A 16,693-nucleotide genomic window follows, 5' to 3' on the forward strand; every position below is an offset into this window, starting at 1 on the left:
CCGCAGCCACATCTCTGCCCACCTGATTAACCTGCACTGGCTCAAGAGGATCAAGTTCTGACTCCTCACCCTCGCACACAAGGCTCTCCACGACACGGGCCCGAAGTACCTCAACAGCCGCCTCACTTTCTACACACCCACCCACCAGCTCCGATCCGCCAGCCTCGCCCTCGCCTCCGTCCCACGTTTTCGGAAATCCACCGTCGGAGGTAGATCCTTCTCCTACCTGGCAGCGAAGACATGGAACTCCCTCCCCACTCACCTACGGCTGATCCCGGACCATCTCTCCTTCATGAAACAACTCAAGACCTGGCTGTTCGAGGAGTAGCGACCCCCATCTTCCCCCCCTCAGCGACTTGAGACCCTTCCGGGTGAGTAGCTGCCTATACAAATTTTGTGATTGATTGATTGAGAGTTTTACAGACTTTACAACTTGTAATTGTGCAATTTTTTCCTGTTTTTATCTCTTCCTTGAATGACTTTACACCTTGTACATTTGCAATTTTATTTCTGTTTGTATCTCTCATGCAACTCATGTAATCCAAAGTCCTTATGTAACGCAACTTGTTCTTTTGTAAAGCGCTCTGACACTTTCGGGTAATGTTCGGGCTATATAAAATCGCATTAAATAAATAAAAATAAAAGAGCAAGCTTGTTTTCCCACCCCCGCAATGTCGGGGCCAGTGGCACCTGACCAAGTTAGTTTATTAAACTTTGAGGCTCTGACAATACCCTGTTACAATAGATACTCATTACTAGAAATTCATCAAGAGGAAGATCAGGTAATACAAATTCCAGATACTCCCCATGTCAAAGCTAGTAGTTGGGAAATCGAGACACAGACCAAGAGCACAGACATCTTTGCACTCATTGTTACCCTACACCAAAGATCATACATTATACAAGGCAAGATAAAAACCCTCAAGGAAATAGTTAGACACCATACAGTTCGAACCAATTTTATCGAAACACAAGGGAATGGTAAACGTCCAAGGGGAAAAGTCACCTGCAATCAGAACTCAGGAACAGCGGATAGGTGCTCACCTAGATCTCTCCCCATTCCTGCCCGTATGGAGGCTCCTCTTAATAAGAACTTTTCAACTGGTAATAACTTTTGTCAATCCTTACCAGCCAATGACCATAACCTACATACCAGCTTGGAGGCTAGGCCAAGAATGCCCCCATTTTCACGGCAAGGGGCACCCAATAACAATTCCTCTAATATTTATACACAAAATGTCCCAAACCGTTGGGACAGGAAGTGCTGGGTCAGAACTCCAGGCCAGATTGGGGGGTTATAGGTAGCCAACATCTAAGGGGATCTTATCTAATACATAACTAGTCCTAGAGAAAACGCGTATAGTATTTTCCTTACCAATGTCCCAAGTTTAAACAACAAAATCATAGAGGACGAAGAGTCTCTAATAAATAAAATTATGCATTGGATTAAAAATAAACACCAATGCCATTCTATAATAAGATATGACATCCTAAAAGCTGAACACATCCAGCAAGAAACAGGGAACCTGGACGAAGAAAAATATTAACTAAACACATGACACTCCCGGGGCCTTACCTGACATGGCGGGACCCTTCACGTGCAGGTTTTGCCAATTCCAAAGCCTGGAGCTGAAGCAGAAGCACGTGGGCCCACTGCTATCTGATCCAGAAAAGGGAAAGCATAATTATAATGCCAATGCACAGTATGGAGTCAGCATTGATTGCCGTTACTGACAGTATAAGGCACTCCCTTGACAACGGACAAGCAGTACTACTAGTGCTGCTGGATTTGTCAGTGCCTTTCGACACGGTCTCTCATCACATTCTATACAGGAGACTTAGAGAATTCAAGGACAAGGCTTTCAGTGGATCGCAAGCTGTCTCACCCTCCGTACTCGAACCATCAATCTTAGCCCTTTCCGATCACAGACGATGGAACTGACCAAAGGCAATCCTGCCTTAGTCCAATTGTGTTCAACATTTAAGTTGCTCCGTTAGCTGGATTAGTTAGAATGCTGGGCTTCACACCTATTTTGTAGGCTGATGACACCCACCTATTACTGTGATTTGACAAAAATTCTCACATATTCAGACTTCTTTCTCGGAAGGCATAACTGTCATTGCGACCTGGATGAGGAATAATTTCCTACAGCTAAATGCTGGGAAAACTGAGATCATGCTATTCAGAGAACCGCCTCTGCTCTGGTCCCCAGAATGGTGGCAGTCTGATTTAGGCAACATCCCTGTCCCAAAGAACGTGGTCAGGAACAAAAGCATACGTCTGGACCAGAAACTTACAATTAAAATGGAAATTACAACCACCGTGGGCTCATGCTTCCATATGTTAAGTCTCCTACGCAGGGTATTTCCCTTTCTCCCTGAACCACACGAAAAACACTCATCCAGGCACAAGTGATAAGCCGCATGGACTACTGTAATGATCTCCTGATTTCAGCAAGTGAGTTTTTCCTAAGTAGACTTCATATAGTTCAAAACACAGCTGCTTGCTTTTTCTCAAACTTTCCTGCCAGAACAGCTTCTCTCCCTCTTTTACAACATTTACACTGGCTTCCATTACTGAAGCGGGTCAGATTTAAGATATGCTGCATTGTGCACAAAGCACTAAATGGTAAAGGTCCTGGCTATCTAGCAGGAAAACTTATTCAATACCAGCCACCCAGACCTCTACGCTCAGGAGTCAAATTCTTGCTCCTCGTCCCATTTTAAAAATTCCCGCCTGGGTGGTAAGGCATTCTTGCACCTAGACCCCTATTACTGGAATCAGCTACCTATTCATGTTTGGCAATACCCAGATTACCTTCTATTTAGAAAGTTCCTTAAAACTGAACTTTTTTAAAATACCCGCTTCTCTTCTGCCTTGTCTGTAGCACCTCTGTAGCATGGAGATACCCCTTTGGGGGTGATTCGGGCGCTTTACAAGTAAGTAAATAAAACAATAAATAAAATAGGGTGCATTGTCCTATTCTGCTCCATGAGGCAAATTAAATGGGTGGAGCAGACACAGAGCACGACTTCGGACTATTACCGTAAATGTGCTGTATCCCCAGGTTGCCTCTTTACCTCTGCACCTGTGTTCGAATGGAAATCTTCGCTGCAAGTACCCACGGCCTCACTGTAACAGTGCAGGTGAAAATAGCATCCTGAATTTTTGTTTGACTTTTGCATTATGCTAATCTAGCATGTGCACAGAGTCCTAGACATGTCACTGGTAAAGCGATGTCAATCTTCTGGAAGTGCTGAAAAGTTTGTTTTCACAGTGGGCATTGGACCATCCTACATGCTCTGGGTTCAACAAATAAAGCAGCGGTGGCAGTGTACAATGTTTTGTGAATCCATTCCATTCCATTTTCTTTATTTCCGCAAATTAGCCATAAAAGATAAAACATACAATTTAGACACAACGGAAATCAGACATGGTATTACATCAATAGCAGGATAGCACACTAGTACAAACAGAATAAAAAAGAAGTTACCACAGTACAATACAATTAATACTATAAAAGCCAATGGATAATCAAGACTGAGTGGAACAGGCTATCAGTTTACAGTTAAAAACCGCACCCGGAACTGAAACCTAAACCCGAGCGACATCGCCGCTGGCTTACTCCCCGCACTACGGGGACTATTTGCCTTAGAAGTCTCTACACTGCCCGCGCTTTAAATACATGGACAAAGACACACTCCTGATTTACTCACCCTGAGGATTGTAATACTTAGCAACACCGTTTATTAAAGTATCTCCACATACCCGCTGGAGAACAGTACTTCTGAATTACGCAACTTGTATTCGGACGGATACTAAAACCCGGTCTTGAGCGGAGCCGGGTCGGAATTATCACCGGCACCGCAACCTGTGGTTTCATATCCATTACCTACAGCCCTGAGGAGTTGCGGAAATAGTGTGTTTTCTTGCGACGAAACACGTGTTGGCTGGCTTTCTATGAACAATAAAAGAGGAACCGAAACACTGGTGGTCCACTCCTTCGCCCATGAAATTTGAACTCTTATGTCCATTGAGACATCTGTTTTGCTTGGACTTATATATAAGTGTGCAGCAGGTTTTGCTTTCATTATATTTAGTGTGTCCTCAAAGCACATTTTGAGGGGTTACAGGGACTTGCCCCTTACCTGCATGCACCTTCTGCCTTACAGAATTTCTCCTGCGCGTTACCTGAGCAGTGCGCCCAGTATTTCCCTCAAACCTAAAACCCTGTCCTCTGTTGTTGTATACAGTTAAAAATATGATCAGTTTGGCGAAGCAATTTTAACAGTCCATCTAAATCTTACTTGAATTAACCTAGTGTCTAAAAATTTGTGTGCTTGCTAGTGCGTAGTCTGAATGATAAGTGGAGTGTCCTGAGTGATAAAACGCAGTCTCTTATGCCAAGCTGCCAGTAGTATGACCAGACCATTTTCACAGTGTCACACAGAGGCAACCCAACTGGCTCTTCTCGTGTAAAGTTCTGCTGTTATGTGAAACTGAGACCCTTGTGCTGTCATTCCTTGTATGTGCAGTGAGTGTGTATCATATGTATCGTAGTAGGATTCTTTTGGTTCTTTTGGTTGTGAGTGTCTGAGTGCTAATGTAATTTGGATCCATTTTTTATGCCCCAAGATGGAGGATTGACATAGCTTCCACAGAGAGCAGAAGAATACTGCATGCATTCCTTTGACTGGACAGTGAAGATTCAGACAATGATGTGAGGAGGATGGAGACAGGGATACCGTCCAAAATCCAGTAAGGACCTTATTAACAAATGCTGATGATTGGTTCTTCTTCAGAACTGCTATTTGGTGTGGATGGAAATGCAGTATCCGATGTTTAAGATGAGGAGGTTTCGAGGTAGTGCTGCACTTTTATCTGACCCTGATTACATCCAGATACAGATATCTCACAATCCATTGTGATCTTGTTATGGATACTTCTACTTGAAGTTAGCCCCATTGCTACCTGCTCTGACAGCTATCACCTTGCACAAGCTTTGTCTGATTAACAGCCAGAAAATGACCTTTGAAAGAAAACCACCAAACCATTTAAGGAGCCTTAAACAAGAGCTACATATCCCCTGTTTGGAAAATGTGCATATTAGTGGGGTCCAAATCATTCTTCTTTGTTCCACTTCCAAGTTCTTCATGATCAAGAAAGGGAGTGCATTTCCAAGTACTCAAAGGTCTGACCAGCGCTTAAGTCTGCCTGACAGCCTGTCCCCCAGTGGTGAGAATACATCACCTAAAGTTTGTGCTTTCTGTGTGCAGAGCTGACTGTCCACCCAGTGCCTAAAAGCAAGCATGGCTGTTCAGAGAGGAATGAAAAAGTGCCTGGATCTGCCGGAGGAGAGTCTGTCGAGGAAGTAAAGCCCAGCATGACTGAAAGGCCAAGAGTGACCGATGGTATGAGAGGGGTCACCCTGTCTTTCGAGCAGTTTCATATGTGAATGACAATAAGACTTTTCATCTGGCAGCCCGTTGTGGGTCAGTTGAGTGGTGCAAATAATGCCAGAGAGAAGCCATATTGCCACTGAAGTAGGAGCTCGGTCAGCCTAGAAGACAACAACTGCCAAAGGACGCATACCTGCTGATGAATCGCCAAAGAGGCTGCAACTGCCCTGCCTCAGTACCTGTCTGCACTTGACCCGATGGACAACAACCACAGAAGACACTGTGCTGCTTCGCAGGACCTGAATCACTGACTCCTGCAGAGAGAAGCTGCTGCCACTAAGAGCAGGAAGGTGAGTTCTACCCAACACACCACTAGACCTGCAACAACAATTAGGACGGTATAACAACTTAACAGTTAAAAGGGATAAAAGCACACAGCAGAATCTGGTGCAAGGACTTAAGACTTTTTGCTGGACTGAAAATCAAGGGTGAGAACAGTTGAACTGAGGTGCGCATCTAGTCTAAACAGAAGTGATGGGCTCCTGTGCATAATTAATGCCTAGGCCTGCCTCATTCTGGGGCACAGCAGACATTAGGGTTTTCCTAAGATGGGGCAAGGGTGCCAAAAGAGGTTGTCGGCTTTACTAAAGATTATACCTGAAATTGCAAACCTATAATTGTGATTCCAATTCAATTGTGCAGTATTTCATTCTGATTTGAGTTTAAAGTACTTTTTTATAAGAAAGAAAAGCAGTGGGCAGGACAATACATTATTGTGACTGTTGGTTGACTTGAGTTCTGAGATTTTGCACACACCCCACACTATCTCCCTGAGAAATCTTTGACTGCTCGCCCTCCGACAATCAAGTGTGAAATTAAAACTGCCACCACAATTACGGTTGGGGCCCAGAAGCCCATGTCTGCCTTGTGGTTCCCCAAGCAATGTCAAACCACACATCAGTAATATGGCATTGGTACACATCATAAAGTAATTTCCATGTGGCTTTGGTACGGCCCCTTTGAGATTGCCCTGCTGCACATTCAGTGCATGATGCAATCCATATTACAGAGAGGAGCATTGCAATGTTGTATACCCGGGCGCAAAATCCCTGTTGCACCCCATGGCCTCTTACAGTCTAACAGCCCTGATGTTCTGTGTCACTGGAAGAATGCTTGGTCCAATAGAGGACTAGAAATACCAGTTTCAGTTTAAACTCTGATTATTCTCAGACATTAATTACTACCTTCTTAGTCATCTCATACTCTTTTATATCACTTTGTGTGATCTTGGACAGTTCTTCTTATCAAACAATTTATTGTGTAGCACTTATTTTTATTGGCATGAATAAAGTACTAATAAGCAACAGTAAATACAGTGACATGTAAGTCCAGCTTTGAAAATAAGCGAGCTACTAGGCAAACTGAATCTGAACCTGACACCTAGGGTGCCTCAAGCCTGAGCTCGCAAGCAGAGGACCACGGAGAAGATCTGCGTTCATTGATGTTGGTAATGCGATCCAGCTTTGCGCAATATAGACACAAAACTAGATAATCTAACCACGCAGTTAGACTCTGTGAAGAAACAGGTGACCACGCACGAACCCAGATTGGATGGTTTGGAGAACAGGCACACTGAATTCCATGAGTTTCAGACCGAAACTAAGGAACAATTGCTACAAATGGATAAATTGCTGTGTGTCATTAGGGCAAAGAGGCGAGGTCTTGAAGGAATAACCTCCAAATTACTGGAATTCCGGAGACCAAGCCATTTTCAAAATTGAGGTATTCGTGTCAGACTTACTACATGAGCTGTTCAACCCCCATTTGTCCCAAGTATTCATGATTGAGCGAGCTCACAGGTCACTGGGCCCAAAACCCCCGGTTGGTGGGACTACGAGACCTATCCTGGCCAAATTACTGAATTATCAGGACAGGGACCTCATTCTGCGCCTGGCAGGGGAAAAGGGGCAAATAAAGTATATAGGGAATAACATCTCCTTCTACCTGGATTATACACCGGCGGTGCAAGCGGCACGCAGAGAGTTTCTCCCAGCCAAACGTATCCTTATGCAGGCTCAGATACCTTATTCCCTGATCTACCCAGCTAAGTTGAAGGTCTCGCACAATGGCACTGCTCAATATTTTACGGATGCCAAATCTGCACTGAAATTTGCCAAACATGTCGGCGACAAGAGATCTAGGAATGCCGAAGATGTGGAGGGACGCCCGGGAGACCGGCTAAGTGACAATGACTGATTTATGTCTTGGTTTCTGCTTGGCTTGACTGCTGCAATTTTTATTTGATGCTCAAGTGTCCTTTGCAGACATACGTGTTTGGTTTTCTGCACTTACCTGGTGCAATTTAGCTCTGCACTGCGAGGTGCCGGGCTCCAGGGGCCCTGGGGTACATTTTTGTCTGATGTTGGATATGTCTTAATCACTGATGTCGGCCTTTCCACATTACTCCCAGCCACCCTGTGCAGTCCGCCGGCTACACCTTGCTCCCATGGGAAGTTTCCCTATCTTAAGTTTGCGGTGGTTCACAGTTGGTATTGGGAGAGGTATGCTATAACCTGATTGGGGGGTTGAAGTGGGTGGAGGGTGGAAGGGGAGGTTTGTTTGTTTCGTGTTATGCCAGCATTCAATTGCTGGACACTTTGAAGTAGTGCATTGGATTGATAGCAAAATGCGGCGCTCAGGAGCAAGGGTTACATGCATGTGTCTCTCATGGGACCACATAATCACACACTGAATATTTGGGGGCTGAACGACGGCAGGAAGGCTAGACTGGTGCATGCCTATTTGGCCAGGCACAACACTGATATCTGCTTCATGCAGGAAACGCACCTCAATATACAGCCATCACAGCGGCTGCGTCACAGTAGATGGGGAGGGACATACTCCGCGATATATTCCAACTATGCACGGGGAGTCGCAGTATTGATTCAGAGAGGGTTGGACTGGCGTGAAGAGACTGCATATATTGACCCTGAAGGGAGATATGTAATTCTGCATGGGCGGTTGGGTGGTATGGCTATTATACTGGCAGCTGTATATGGACCAAATGTCGACTACAAGAAAGGGAGAACGAGAGGGAGGAAGGAAGAGGAAAAAAAACAACAGAAGGAAGAAAGACTAGAAGGGAGGGAAGACAGAACTACAAAGCATGGAAGAGAGGGCAGGGAGTTGAGCCAGGGTTTTGTAATGTGTGGGGAAAGGGGTGGGGGGGTGCAACGACAGGCTGAGGGTCGGTTGTGAGGAAGAATCAAGAGTCAAGGCCCCAGCGACAGCTGCGCTGGAAGAGTGTATGTGTGTGTGTGGGGGGGGAGGGGGGGGCTTGGGGGGTGGCGGGTGCTGGTGATTGCCCCGCCGAGATGGCAGGTAAGAGCGGTGGAGGCTGCTGCCCCCAAAACTCACGTTGTCAGGGGTGGATCGCCCTGTGCTATGCCACTGCCTGTGATCCAATCTGATTGGGGCTGGGACGCCGCTAAAGTCTCCATCGCATGGAGAAATATCAGAGGGAGGATAGTGGGCAACCGTGACAAGTACCCCTGCAGACTGGAAAGAGGTCAGAAAAAACGCTTTGTAATACTAGGCTAATTTCTTGATTTTCTTCTCGTGATTGTTCGACAAAGGTCTGTCTCTCCCAGAGAAATTTGGAGTTCCTTATTTTTCTTTGATTGATTTAAGACAGGTACAGGTGGTCGCTTATGCAGATGTTTCTGCCTCTGTGAACTACTGTACAAAGATGTGCTTTGCTAGTACATTTTAGCAATGCTGCACACACTTTGCCAAAGAGTTTTAGACACTCCTGGACTCATAACTTTGCAGAAAATAGGGAAGTAAAAGAAAGACAGATGATTATTTTAAAAAACAAGAGAAGGATTAGTTACTTACCTGTAAACCTAGTTCTCATCCAGGGGTATACCCATCAAAGTCATAATCTATGAATAATCCCGCCCATGTGCGGGATCCCGGAGCATATAGAAAATACACACATATATATATATATATATCCAAACCGGAACAACACGAATTAGTACATCTCATATATTATATGGGCACGGGGGACATCTAGTGAAATGGCTGCATGTTGGTATAAGAGAACATGTAACATCGCTGATCACTACACTCAGAGAGACCTGGACCACAGACTCGGGTGAAAACATAACGGACGGGGAGAGGAAAGTTATTCTAGGGCATCATAGAAGGGTATCCAGGAATGTTAAGTTTCAGTTCATACAGGCCATGATTCTCCATAGAGCTTACCTTACACCCCAGAGACTAAATAGGATGTTCCCTGCCGCTGCACACTGCTGCCCGAGATGTCAACAAGACGAGGCACACATTCTTCACATGCTATGGACATGCCCGAAGTTACATACTTACTGGGGGACGATCAAACACACGCTGCACTCCATAACAACACTCCAGATCCCTGAGGGAGCATTACCCTGCCTACTAGGGAACAGGAAACGGCCCAAAACATGCAAGGCACAACTGAAATTTACGGACCTGGCGCTAGTGCTGGCGATCAGGGTGCTCACTATGAGATGGAAATCGCCCAGGGCCCGCAGATAGAAATGTGGCGAGGCGACTTGCTGAAATGGGGCAAAGCAGAATCCGCGGCACTGCGGGAAAAGGAGAGCAAGGGCCTTCGCAAATACCCCATAGAACAGGAATGGGACTTAATGATGATAGAACTGGAAGAGGCAGACCTGGACAGTTCAGGGGACCCGGTGGGGTGAACTCACACGTGTAGCGGGGGGGGGGGCCGAGGCTCACGGGCACCAGTGCAACTCACAAGGGCTAGACAGGACCTGGAGCCTTTAACAAGTTCCAGATAGACAGAGCCACCTTGGCCCAGGATGTAGAGTGTACAAGAGAGAACGACCAGGAGACAGGGGGTGGGCGGACGGGGAGGGAGGGACAGTTGGGGTATGATACTTATGAAAGTCCTGATTATGGTGTTTACAGAGCCTAAATGGGAAACATCCGGGGACTGTTATGACGAACAACTGAAATGTTATGCTCCCAAAAATTAATGGTTAAGAAAATGGAAAAGACTGATGTGTGATATGCTGAGAAAAGGTACAGAAATGTATGTCATCCTGAAACAGTCACGAATAAAGAGTTTAAAATATATATATATATATATATATATATATATATATATATATTTTTTTTTTTTTTTTTTAATTCAAACACTTCTCCAGACTTGTAGAAGAAACGAAGGACACGAACAGGGTTTTCGCCGGGGTAAGGACTGCTTTATTTCAAGGTTGCTAAAGCTAGTGAATTCTTATGGGCATTTGAATGTTAAGTTTTAATACTGCTATTTTACTGTTACTGTGGGACTCGTACAATGACGACTGGGAAGATTTAAGTATGTAAATCTATAAAAGATACAAACTTAGTTTACCTGGGAAGTTTATGCTAATAGGAGTTCTTTTAACAAACGTATTCTAGACCACTGCATTAGCAAAGTATCAGGGTACTTACCCAATTACAAAGCGCCGACACAACCTGCAGATCGCAACAAACACCAAGCAAGGCTAAGGTCGAATCAGACAGCTCTGTGGAAGAAAATAAATTGATTTCAATTTCCAACGTTTAAGGACACTTTTTTTCTTAATATATACGTTCCTTCAGTTTCAAGTACAATATTGCAAAAAACACCGATAGGATAATGGTAAATAGCAAACAGGGAAAGAATATAATTCTTATTTCCCTAACCTAGGGTGAGAATGTTATCTTTCTTCACTGAAGATGCCATATTTCTACTTCCAGCACCGCAAATATAGAAACAAATACCTCCAGGAGTTGATATTGTCTAATTAATATCAACTTCTTGAACAGTGCTTCACACCTACCTGTAGAGCACTGAAGGACCCAACAGCTTGTTGCATAAAGTAAACATCCATAGGTTCTGTAACTCATTCACGCACAAAAAAAAAAAGGACATGCCCAGAAAAAAGAATAAATGCATTCAACCGAGGGGATCTCTGGAGTATCCAGGTTATCCGATCAATTAGAAAACGTTTCCTGATTAAATTTTTCAATAAAATGAAGGGTAAGTGGCTCCCTTTTTCCAAAGGTGATTATGAAGTACAAACTTATTTTACAACTGTACAGCCACAAGAGCATTTCAAATATAAATGTACACGAAAAGCCAGATTTTGGACAAAGCTGCAATTCTTTAGCAGAGAATCGTTTTAGAAATCTTAAACTATATCCTTTTGGCCAAGGGCAAGTCATTGAATGACTTTCATTGACTGACGTTTGGGACTTAATGACAAATTGCAATTCAGTATTGAATTCAGAGTACAATTTTAAAGTACCTTGAGATAAGCGTTTGCCTTTCCTCCAGTATTTAGTTTCTTTTATTTTATAACTTTTTTTTGTGCTTAAGAAATAAACATTGACAAAGTCAAAGTTTGACAATTAGATTATAATGGCAGACCTATTGGCTTTGCCAATGCTTCCGAAACTGGTTGAAAAAAGTTTGGTGAGCAATTTAACACCACTTTTTGCAAACTATGTGTGATAGTAAATCTGGCCTATAGATCGTTGTAAGTATAGAGTTACTTATAAAGGCACTTATTGCTTGGCATTATGCCATGAAAGGGTCATGAAACTCCTGAGTAATTTGTAATTTCCGCATAATGTACAATCGCAGTGTACAGTATCACATATTTCTCTCGCGTGACATAAAAGGTGAAAGCTAGTTATTTTTACCATCCAAAGCACTGATGAGGAAATGTGCAGCTGCAATGAGTTCCTCTGACTGCTGCTGGAACTGTGGCAACAGTGTCTCATTCTCTACACGGTATCCAACAAAGAGCAGGAAGTCTATTACTTTCTGTTGCTGTGAGGGTTTCAATTCCTTTAAATCTGTCAGATTTGGCTGCACACCTGCACAGATATCATCCATCTGCCAAAAGAAAATATACATGTTGGGTGTTAAAAACACAAGTAAAATTGGGTCAATAATGCTAGCAAAGGGACCTAGCAATGCAACAGTTTTTTTGAGGAAGTTTACAAGAGCCTACTGATCACCTACCAGTAAACCTACCACTCTTTAAATACAAGTAGTGTTTCAAATATGTATTTATGGTACAAAGATAAATGGGAAAGTACATCGAATCTGAATGACAAAGAGCGAGAGGACAAAAGTGGACATTATGTCATAAATGTCGTATACTTGTAAAGCGCACAGCTGCACCAGCAAAGGGGCGTCCCGGCGCTGTATACCGCTGGGGAACCCATCCTAGCTTTCCCTGTGAGATGGTCCCTCCTGGGCATCTCCAAGGTGAAGACAAGCATCCCCGTCGCTGATGGGGCCGTTAGTAGAGATTAAGCAAGCTATTGCCCAGAGTTGCTGAGTGGCACCCATGGTTGGAGTAGGCACCGAGGTGAGAATTATCGAGTCCGCTGACCATGGCCCAAGACCCTGCCGCTTCGGGAATCGAACCCTGGTCCCGGGCCGACCTCTGCTTCCGGGTCTGCCACCTCTAACCAGTGAGCCACACCACTCTTCGGTAGAGTTACTGCTAGTGTGTAGCAACTATCAAGGATTCACAAAAAATATCACAGAAGTTCTGAAAAAAGACGTTTAATCTTCGTTTTTTAAGGAGCACTCACATGTGTAAAACATTCGTATGAAAAATTTCCCTACTGGAAAATTCTGTGTACAGGCTTATGACACAAATTAGCTTTTGCACATGGAACCTTTTTTTGTTTCTCCCATGGAGGAACTTCTTCCATTACATCCCCATAAAATTACCCATTTTGAACATGAGAACACATGTACACCTGCCTTCATCAATAGTAAATACATGTGTTTTTTGTTTGGGAATCTCTTAGAAAGAGGTTTTATCTGTTTGAGGGTGTTCATTTGACGGTCTTCACTTATTTGTGGTGCTGGGGCCACTTTGGAAAACCCATAAACCTGCATTAATGAGAAATCTAATGTAATCATAAATATCAGCTTGCTTTTTTCTAGGTTTGCGCTACAGAAATATCACGTAGATGTAAATATACATTTATAATTGCATAATACCCACAAAAAGCCGAAATTTATGAATTTGCAAATGTGATTTACGATGGTAGAATTACACCAATTCTGTTTCTGTGAACCAGGACTAGGAATTTACTATTGAAGATTAACTTTTTGGTCACCAGCATTAACCGTCAGTATAAAAGCAAATTTTGAATTGGGCCCTTAGAATTAAATTGTGTGTTGTTTTTCAAAAGCTAAAACGTTCTCAAGATTAGCAAAATAAAAAGGTATTGCACCAGCTGAAAATTTACTTTTGTGTTCCATGAACCATAAAACAAAGACAATTATATGTTATATTTTAAAATTTCGCAAAGATGAGACTGAACTTCACAATATGGATTAATTTGATTTGTTTTACGCTAGAATAAAAATCAAGTGTTCGGTGATAGTAGAAGCGTGGCGATTTAGATTCTGATGTAGACTGAGATTTAGAAATGTATGCTTTCCTCATGAGCCTTATGTAACACAGTGCTTCAATTGTGCTATGACCTACTCAGGAAAGTAGAGGGAATAGTCACTGTTTTCATAGATTACTCAGGCAGCACAAACCAGCTTCTTTATAGTGTTCCGACTTTAAAGACTAAACTGATGTTTCTCATAAACTGCTATACCCTAATGAAACACTTAGAAATGTACATGCAAGCCAAACATTTCAGAATATCACCCCTGAAGAAAACAAGGGTGGAAGTGGCTAAAATAGGCAATAAGGGAAAAAAAACTGTTTTAATCTTGAATGTGTTAGGAAGCTTAGATTAGGATCCTCCTCAACATATCCCGCTCGGAGGCATAGAGGTATTGTAGGTATCCTAACTGAAAGTGAAATAAATGACACAGTTTTTATAAGTATTCGTGGGTCGTTCATTATCCCCTCAGTATTGGAGTTTTTCTCCATTCATGAGTGAATACAGGAACTTTCTCGTTTTGGAAACCCTCAATCTAGCTGGACACCATATGGAGGACTTAAGCTTCCTGCTGGTTACCTTGTTTTTAATCTGTTACACCAATTTTCAGATTATTTACAGCCTCCTTCAGAGAGCCACAAATATGAGCACTGCACAGCCATCAAGCTGGGCATTCTTTCCTGCATCCCAAGCTTTTAGCACCATCTCTCTCCTGCCCCCACATATGCTTTGTGACTTTGTGTCAAAGTGGAGTTGGAAAGAACATTTACATGCCAAATAACGCTCATCACAAATTTCATATCATCCTCTTCTGATGCGGACATTATCTAAGGTGAATGTTATAGATCTGGCTTCCATCGATCCCTAAAAACCCTCTATACATATCTACCCTAATGCTGAAACCTGGAACAAAGGAATTTGCATAAGATCTGCTTCAAGGCAACAGATACACATGACCAAACAGGTAAAGCCTAAATACTTAATTCAGGTCACAAATCTTTGAGTGCCCAAGTTCAATTCTACTTAAGTGATTTATTCATATAAGTGATCTAGCTATGAACCAATCTCAATGTATTAGTCACTGAGAGCTAAAATTTAAGAAATTCAGAGTGAGAACGATCCTCGCATTGGGAGCAAAACTTTGGAAGTTTTTCCTCTTCCATGAACGAGGAGTTGGCAAAGGGGATTTTCAGTAATGATCTAAATTCATTGACGTTTTGTCCAATGCTTCAATTTTGTTGTTTCCTCTCTTGTATATTTGTAAAACAAAAAGTTGCAAATCTGAAATGTGTTATGTTAATAATCTTTATATTTTTATTGACAAGTTTTTAGGCAAGACTCAGTATCAAGATCTGAACAATCGATAGCAGCATGTCAGGACTCCCTATAAATACAAATTGCAAGCAAGTCCCACATGAATTATGGCCAAAAGAAGCAGCATACCAGTGACTGTTAACTTTTTTGAAAAAGGTATCCAGAAAGTGAAATTCCTTAATTGATATACCCCCTACAACTTAACTTTTGGGCTCAATGGTTTATAGGTCTTGGGCTTAGGCCAAGACAATATCCTCCAGATAGTAGCTGGGTGGACTTTCACAGCCAAAACAAAACATAAATGACAATAGAAACACTCAGGGTTCTTTTCTCTCTATTGTAAAATGTGATGTCACTCAGGTCCTCTTTGTAAAGAAAACATCACCGTAATTCACAGTTACCCATCTATCATTTTATATCTCAATATTGATCAAGAGCTGGAGAAAGAATGGCAGAGTAGAAGAATGCTCAGGAGTTGAAGGAAGAATGCTGACAAACCAGATAGGAGCAATTTAGAGCTATGTAATTGTTGGTTTGAATCAAACTGAGAAGTAGTAAGAATCTGTGCTGGAAAATGTGCCAATGTTACAGGTTAAACACATGGCAAAACGTAAGGTACAAGAGAAGTACGTGGAGTTAAATATTAACAAAGCTACTAAAATGGCCCCTTATGTGTTTTAAATCATGCAGTAGTCATTCCTGTAATAGGAGTGGGAAGTGGGTAGAGGAAGGTACAGTTTACCTTGTAAACAAACCAATGGGCTTCTGGACAATGACAATCTCCAAACTGTTCCTTTCCTACCACTTAAATAGTCAAATTGTACTCCAGCAAATGGCTTAAGTAACTCCCTTAGAGGTAGTTTTGTGAGGATGTTTGGGAAGGGATTTCAGCATGGGGGAAAAAAATCAGCTTTGGAGACAGAAAGAAATAAAACAAAATGTTGATTTGAACATCAGGCTGCATTTCCTCAGTGCGTAATAGAACACTATGTACAGTTTCACTCTGGGGACACAGGATCACAGGGAATATGACTTTTTTTTTAGTACCTGGTGAATCTGTCCAGGCTTGATGCTGGGAAAGTTTATGAATGCCAAGAAATCTTACATTTTACATCCACGTGGGAGAGTGCATCTGTGGGTGTAATGCAAGACTCTTACTAGGTCCCTTGTGTTAGATCATGCTTAGATTCTCACAGACCCCAAAGAGTCTCCAAAATTTGGTGAATTCCTTCCATAGTTACTGTGTGGATAAGGGACTGGAAATTAACTCATCGAAAACGAAATACATTTCCACAAACCCTCAAAAACTTTTAGGAAAAAATCTGGCCCTAAACAATCAAAAACTAGAACATGTGGGGAGCTTGAATTATCTAGGAATTATGCTGGATAGCAAGCTATCCTGGAAGGGGCAGCTTGAAAAGAGCAGGATAGCTTTTCGCCAAAATTCAATGCCTGTTCTAAAAGTACATGGTGGCAGTCAATCTAAGGCCATCACTCCAGCACTGGAAGTATTTAA

At 42.7% G+C, this 16,693-nt stretch overlaps 1 protein-coding gene across 5 annotated transcripts in view; it reads right to left on the reverse strand.

Annotated features, from left to right (window-relative positions):
- Nucleotides 1-16,693, reverse strand: part of GSDME (gasdermin E) — a 617,497-nt gene that overhangs the window by 159,104 nt on the left and 441,700 nt on the right. For 4 of the 5 annotated variants that reach the window (XM_086941684.1, XM_086941686.1, XM_086941685.1 and 1 more), the window contains 2 exons: nucleotides 12,139-12,334; nucleotides 10,903-10,976 (listed from right to left, as the gene is read on the reverse strand). In XM_086941684.1, the coding sequence (XP_086797810.1) occupies nucleotides 10,903-10,976; nucleotides 12,139-12,334 (270 nt within the window). Of the gene's footprint in view, nucleotides 1-10,667; nucleotides 10,977-12,138; nucleotides 12,335-16,693 lie in introns of all 5 variants that reach the window. The other variant, XR_015300706.1, reaches the window with a different exon arrangement.

Source organism: Lissotriton vulgaris, chromosome 10 (assembly GCF_964263255.1).
Source record: "Lissotriton vulgaris chromosome 10, aLisVul1.2, whole genome shotgun sequence".
Classification (NCBI taxonomy): Eukaryota; Metazoa; Chordata; class Amphibia; order Caudata; family Salamandridae; genus Lissotriton; species Lissotriton vulgaris.